We start from the raw sequence: 7,615 nt of genomic DNA on the forward strand, positions 1-7,615 counted from the left end.
CAGCTGGAAGAGCTCAACCTCCTGACTTGTTATTTACATTGGAATTCCCGAGAGGTCCTCAGTCTTATGTAACATGGTTGGGGCCTCCACTGAGGAGCTTATGTCCACACTTCATTGGTTTCTATGCTTGTTACACAAACACTAGCAGCCATCCTGAAACTTAGAGGTGGAATATATGAAAAAAGTAAATTTGGTACAGATCTTTTTATCGTTACTTTCCAAGCCATGTATGAATTTTGCTGGCTGGTGGATGTTCTGTTTTGTTTATTCTGTAAAATACCAGCAGCCTTAGTTCCCAAACAGCCACAGGGCTTTGCCTTTTTCAAGAAATGTTTTCACTGGAGTTGACTTAAAAACAACGGAAGTTGCAAAAGTCCCTGATAAAAAAACAGACTGCTTAAAAATTAAAGGAAAAACGTGAACCCTTGACTCCTTGTCCTAGGTTGTAAGTTTCTACAAGTTTCTTGCATTGCTTTATTAAGTAAAGTACTTTATACTCTAACAGTGTAGCGGTGTCTACACTGTTAGCTCTATACTACGTACAAAATGGCTCAGTTGAATTAAAGTCATGTCAGTTTTAATTCAGTTTTATTACAGCATCAATTTACAATAAGTTATCTCAAGTCATAAAAGGTAAAGACACTTGCAAATCAAATCAGAATTTGTCAGTTGCTTTAATAAAGTTGGTTTTCTGCTTCTATTACACTTACACTAAAGAGAGAGAGAGATAACATTCTTGAACATCAAAAATAATAGCAGAAGACAGTCATCGAGAGAGCAGAGAAACAGATATGCTCAGTTTAGGATAACTCGTGCTCTAACGTGGCACAGCACACAGACGATAAGGTTTGGGACTGCGTGTGGCTCCCAAAAGGAAGTCCAGACTGGGTTTCTCTCCAGCAGGTGCAGACAATGAAAACCTCTGCAGCAGGGAGGTGAAAAACAGGAATAACTCCATCCTGGCCAGCTGCTCCCCAAGACACACACGCTTACCTGAGAATACACAAGACAACAATTTTAATTAGTTAACATAAATTTCACTTTGACGCCAACTTATTAGAGAAGCTTTGGAACAACCTAAGGGTACAATCGAGACACTGATGCCCAACTGACAAAGAAATGTTGTGATAGATGGAAGATTTTTTTAATTGTTTTTTTTTTTAAATCTCAATAAATGAGGCACAAGTCTGAACATTTAAAAGTCACAAATTTTTGCGCCTTGTCTTTTCCCAATGTTGCACGGTATGCACTTTTGAGTTGACCTACTCGATACATTAACAGACTACAGTGCAGCAGACTACCTGCTAATCTGTGTCTACTTCACCACTTTTCAATTTATATTTAATTTGGTTAAAGGTTTTAAGATGCAGTCGTGATTGCCCTGTCGTTTGTCTGAACTTAGTTTTGAATATGCTGAAACCTTCAGTGTGGCTCTTTAGAACAATTTCCTAAATGATTATTCTCAGAGAGCTCTGCAATATCAAGTTTAATTAATGCAAAAGTTTTGTTGAATCCATCCATGATGATTGTAGTTAATCTAGTTTATGTAGTTACACATGCAAAAAGGAGAATCAAACTGCGGTGTATTAAACACCTTTGATTTCCAATTTCCTAGCTGTTATTTTACTTGGTTTTGAGTGGTGTTATAAAAAATATACTGTAAATCAAATTAACAGAGAGAGAAGGGAAATATGGTTAAAGAGCTCTCTGATTACAGAATGGTCCCATAAGTGTAAATATGGATTAGGTATAAATACTGTCTTCTTTTCAGCTAAATAAAACAACTGTTACTAAACAGTTAGTTAAAAAATTACTAAACTGCAAATTCAAAGCTTACATTCATCATTTTAATCACATATTGGAATTGTGTATGTGTTTTGATCAATTAGGGTTTTTCATTTTTGTGAAACGTCCTTCAAAACAAACTAAGCTATACTAACTTTATGTTACTCAAATGTTGATGAAAATACTTGGTAGTTATGTGCAGGATAAACAGGTTAGTTTGCATTAATGTGGTGTAATTACTGGTGCACAGTAGCTGTGGTGCTCCTGATCAGATTTAGGTTACATCAAGTGCAGCAGATATGAATTTGCATTTAAGATGATGATGCTTAGATTCATTCACTGAATTCCCACTTCATGCCGACTGTATAGGCCTAGTATAAAGATAGTATAAAAAGTATAGTGTCTGTGTGGCTGATAGGCATCAGCCAAGACAGCTCGGGAAACTGCTGACATCTTGTTAAATTCACTTGTGTACATCCACAAAGAGCAGCAGGTCAGCTGATCACAGCCTGTTCACTAAGAAAACCTACTGAGGCTCATGTTAGAAATTACTGAGTTGTGATTACTGTTTAGGTATGGCGGCAAAATCACCCTCTATCATTTACGTGACAGAAAATTGTTGCTTCAGTACCTCAACTTTTAGTGAAGTATTTTTTAACACAATTATCTTTACTTCTACCTAAGTAAAGAAAGTCTGTACTTTTGCCATCTCTGATTGTAACTAATAACTAACCTGCAGAAAAGGGAATGAAGGCCTCCCTCTTCCTAAATTTTCCATCCTGGTCCAGAAAGTGTTGAGGGTTGAAGGAATGTGGAGTTTCCCACATTGACTCATCGTGTAGAACAGAGTGCAATGTAGCCAAGATCTTGGTGCCCTGAAACAAAAACATTTGTTTAAATTATAGGACTTGAACTTCCCATTAGCTACAGTTCTTTAGCATCAAGCCTGCGATTTGAGTATCTCAGAATTATTCTTTATTCATTATTTATGGTCTTCTATCAGGTTAATTTGTTTTGTAAATACACACATTTGTTACTAGTGGATTGTATACCTTTGGGATTGAATATTTATCCAGAGTTGTGTTCTTGTTTGCCATGTGGACCACATTAAGTGGGATGATATTTCCCATTCTCTGGATTTCATGAATAACTGCATCAGTGAACGGCATGTTTTCTCTGTCACTTGTAGACGGCTGTCTGGATGAACCAACCACAGCATCTATTTCAGCTTGGACTTTCTCTGCACACACAGAAAACAGGAAAACAAGTGTGTTGCACAGTTGACTAAGCTCACAAACTATATATTGCTGGTAGATATTACTTATACACACACCTTGTATGTCAGGGTAGTGGATCATATATAAAAGCCCCCAGTGTAAAGTAGTAGTTGTGGTTTCAGTTCCAGCGCCAAACAGGTCCATGGTGCAAGCCATCAAATTTTCTAGGTAAAACCCAGAATCTCTATCTTCCTTCTATCAACAGATAATCATGATATTTGATTATTTGCATAGTGCATTATTTGCACACACACACACACTCGAAAATGATGGCACACTTTTAAATCTCATAAACCCATCTTTTATACAAGACAAGCAAGAAACAAGCACATTAAAACACTGACCTCTCCCATTTCTGTGAGAAAGGAGTCGATGTAGTCTCTTGGTGATGATGGGTCAAAGTTTTCCTGGTGTTCTTTGATCCTAGTTTCTACAAATTCAGCTATTTTCTTTATCAAGGTTAATATTTTCTGGTGTGATCCAGGCAGCCACCTCATCAGCCAGGGTAATGTGTTGTACATCTGCAGAGCAGGAAGACAGTAACCAGATTATCTGATTGACTGGCTGTATCAACAGCATTCATAGAGATCATTATTACTGTATTTTCATGTGTTCCACAGCACAGCAGTATCATTACAGGAAAGGATATCTAGATGTAAATCTGAGTTACATTTTATTATTGGACTTCTGGTCTAATCTCTCCTCTGATCTCATGTTGTGATTAGTTTTATCATCATCATCATCGTCAACTTTATTTATAAAGCACTTTAAAACAACCACAGCTGACACAAAGTGCTGTACATTGGAACAGTAAAATAAAATGACATAAGATATAAGTAAAAACCAAATAAAAGAAGAGTGAAATCATTAAATAACTACTTCAATTAAAAGAGAAACTAAGTCTCGCTGAGGTTAAAAGCCAAGGAATAAAAGTGGGTTTTAAGACGTGATTTAAAAGTGGACAGTGAAGGGGCCTCTCTAACGTGCATGGGCGAATTATTCCATAATTTTGGAGCCACAATAGAGAAGGCCCTGTCCCCTCTGAGCTTCCTCCTGGATCTCGGTACCTCCAGGAGCAGCTGGTCAGCTGACCTGAGAGACCGACAGGGTATGTGGGGATGAAGAAGCTCAGAGAGGTAAGGTGGGGCAAGACTGTGAAGGCATTTAAAAACAAACATAAGAAGTTTAAAATTAACTCTAAAAGACACAGGCAGCCAGTGCAGAGAGGCTAGCACGGGGGTTATATGTTCTCTTTTTCGAGTTCCTGTTAGGAGTCGTGCAGCCGCATTTTGAACCAGCTGCAGACGTGAGAGCAATGACTGACTGACCCCCACATAAAGTGAGTTACAGTAGTCCAGGCAGGAAGAAATAAAAGCATGGATCACTGTTTCAAGATGCTGACTCGAAAGAAAAGATTTTACTCTTGCCAGTCGCCTTAAATGATAAAAACTGGACTTCACCACTGCTCTGATTTGGTTGTCCAATTTAAAATCACTGTCCAACTTAAAACCAAGGTCAGTAACAACAGGTTTAAAATAGACTTCCAGGGATCCTAAAACAACAGAGGAGGACTCACAGGGACCACTGGGTCCAAACACCAACACTTCTGTTTTCTTTTCATTAAAATTTATAATTACAACAGCTTTCCTTAAGCTGATGCATCCTCTATCTCAGGCCAGGTGGCATTAAAAAATGAATGGTTGAATTGATTCTAATGGGCTCTTACAGGTGATGGATGAACTTGTTATTGTTTTGTTGTAGATCTGCATTCAGTAAATTATCCTTTCTGGAGTATATTTAACTTGTTATGCAAAGTGGTGAAAAACAGTAAGTATATTTTCTCAAGCATTGTACTTTTAGTACTTATACAATTTCAGCTGCTCTCTTATTTTGAAGGGGACATCACAGCAGATAGACCTGCAGATTGATTTGGTACACGTTTTACATCCAAGCTTGAGAGTGGAACTAGAAGTACATGAGCGTGTGAGTAAAGGTCACTCACCCGTACTGTCAAACTTCCCTGTAATCGAATAATGTCATTTATTGTCTGGAGAATATACTGGTATTGCTTGTCAGTGTACTCAAATCGATTGCCGAACACCAAACAGCAGATGATGTTTGAGACTGCATTATTAATCAGGTTCTTAGCATTAAAGGGTTTGCCTGGAAAATGAGAAGAAAAACACCTCTTAAATATACTAAAATAATAAATAATTTTTTTTAAAAAAGATGATGGGGGCCAGCTACATGGCAGGGCTCAGTTGGGAACAAATGGGACCTAATTTTTGAAAATTGCAAGTGGTTCAAACATTGCAAAATGTACACAGTTCATGAGGCCTAGAAATAAACATTGGTGGATTAGAGAAAGATTGTTTCAAAACATAACAAATAATTGTTAATCTAAAGAAATAATTGGCGCTATATCAATAAAGCTAAAATCAAATGAACAGGATATAATGCATGTCAACAAGTGGAGAAACAGAGTGGGTACCGTTTGCTGTTTGGCTTCTAATTAGAACCTCTTGTTATAACATAAATCAGGTGATGAGCCACGGGTAAAGAAAAGTCTTTAGTACTCCGAATCCTCTAATGTCATATGGTATGCAGGGAGAAATTATATTTAAATTTTATAAAACATGAAAAACATAAATAACAAAATCACTATATTGTAAAAAAAAAAATAATGCCTTGGTGTTCTGCAAAAGCCTCTGTGAGATACTGGCACTCCTGCTGGATGGATGACTCCAGGGTCTTCTTCCCCAGACCAAAGTTTCTGAATGTGTGAAGAGCAAATCTCCTCTGTTGCTTCCAGGGATAACCATTTGACATCACAAGACCTTTTGGAAATAAAAAATAATAATGTAGACCTGATCTTTAGATCTTTAGAGGGAAAAATGCAACCACTTTTATCAAACACTACCTTTATTCCCTATAATTGATTCAAATAAGGGCATAGTTGGGCGATCCATGAAGTCTTCTCCTTGGTGAACCAGGGCTTCTTTCACAAGTTTGTAGCCATGAACGACCACAATCCTACCACCAAAGAGTCGAAGGCTGAAAATGTTTCCATATTTCTCTGCAAACTGAACACAGACGGCATATTGTTGTTTTTGGAACAAGATACATTCGGAGGAGGCTATATATATTTATCATTTCTACAATCAATACTTGTTGTTGTTTTTTGTTTACTAAATATCAGCACTGCTAAAATTTAGTCATAGTAGGCTGCAAGCCAATTGTCCTGAACAGCTACAGCATGAACATGAGTTCTTATAATTATTAAAATGTCACTAATGTCACTAAATGTCAGGTGATAGCCCATCTGCAATAAGGCCACTAAGTGAATATTCAGTTAAATAACTATAATTTTCAGTTACAACTGTCAGTTCAGTGTAGGCTTCAATCAACCTGTTAGGTTGATTGAAGCCTTTACCCTCATGGGCACATGAGGACCACTATACAGAGGAAGCCAAATATACACATAGGAATGCGACTAAAAATAATTAACCTTTTTGTCGTGATAATTTCACTTGTTAAAAATATTTGAATAGAAAGAAAAAGAAATAACTATTTACAAGCACTTACAAGTACATTATACATATAACGCGTATTTGGTTAAACAAACAGTCCAAACTTCAAAAGAAGAACCCAAATTACTATCACAGAACCCATTACACAAATATTTCAAAAATTAACTTTTGAGAAACTGGAATTAGTGCATTGCTGCATGTAATTGATTAAAATGTTACAGATTAACTAATTTTATGTCTATAAACTAAAATATTACAATTCTAATGCAGTATATTTTAGGGTCCATTTAATTTATGAATTGTGCTAGATTTGTTTTTCTAGGTTGACGATTCCATTTTATAAATAATTTTATATTTCTACTTGTTATTGACCCTGTATGTAGGGCTTGCACAAGCCAGTAAAAGTTTGCTAAATAAAGCCTTAATCATTATATAGTTGCTTCAAGCCTCATGCAAGCTAAATAACAACTCTGTCTACTCCAGTGTAAATTATGCCTCCTTGCACTCCAGTGATTCATTTCACATGTTTGTTTCCTTTCACATTATTTTTCTTTTTTTTATTACTAGTCAGTCAGCTGCAGGTGAAATCTGTCTGGTTGAATGAAGGTTTTTGAAACCTCAAAAGCAATAACTTTATTTTTTATTTTGGTAAGGACTCATACCTCTGTCAACTGCAGGTGAAGTCTGGTAGACTGGATACGATGAAGGTCACCAATGAAAGGAAGAGCCCAGGGTCCAGGAGGAAAGTTTTTTGGCACTCTGTTCTTCAGAATATCTGTCAACAGTAGAGAAACAGTCAAAAATATTAGAATACTCCTGCCATCTATCCACTCCAAGCCGAGAAGATTGTATATCGACTCCATATCTTCTATTCAACTCTCCTACTACAAGTGAACAGCAGACAACATGTCCAGGTATGTCAAGGTTCAACTTTTCATGGTCAACTCTGAACATAAGAGGACATGTTTGCTCTTCTGTGACAACAGCCTGTCTGGGGTAAGTCATATTGTGGAACCATTAAAT

The 7,615-nt window shown here is 36.8% G+C and overlaps 1 protein-coding gene across 2 annotated transcripts; it reads right to left on the reverse strand.

Annotated features, from left to right (window-relative positions):
- Nucleotides 1-571: 571 nt before the first annotated feature.
- On the reverse strand, nucleotides 572-7,615 carry LOC148095990 (cytochrome P450 2J2-like). Of its 2 annotated transcripts, none has more exons than XM_087836637.1 (9): nucleotides 7,255-7,615; nucleotides 6,009-6,145; nucleotides 5,769-5,899; nucleotides 5,065-5,225; nucleotides 3,407-3,583; nucleotides 3,119-3,257; nucleotides 2,838-3,025; nucleotides 2,519-2,660; nucleotides 572-993 (listed from the first exon to the last, which is right to left on the reverse strand). In XM_087836637.1, the coding sequence occupies exons 1-9, from the start codon at nucleotides 7,453-7,455 to the stop codon at nucleotides 818-820; spliced, it is 1,452 nt and encodes a 483-aa protein (XP_087692763.1). In that variant the 5' UTR covers nucleotides 7,456-7,615; the 3' UTR covers nucleotides 572-817. The 2 variants fall into 2 exon arrangements, with proteins under 2 accessions (XP_087692763.1, XP_087692762.1); XM_087836636.1 differs by having other exon boundaries at nucleotides 5,750-5,899; nucleotides 5,983-6,145; nucleotides 7,255-7,610.

The sequence above is a fragment of the Neolamprologus brichardi genome, chromosome 23, assembly GCF_056152115.1.
Source record: "Neolamprologus brichardi isolate AB-2024 chromosome 23, ASM5615211v1, whole genome shotgun sequence".
NCBI lineage: Eukaryota > Metazoa > Chordata > Actinopteri > Cichliformes > Cichlidae > Neolamprologus > Neolamprologus brichardi.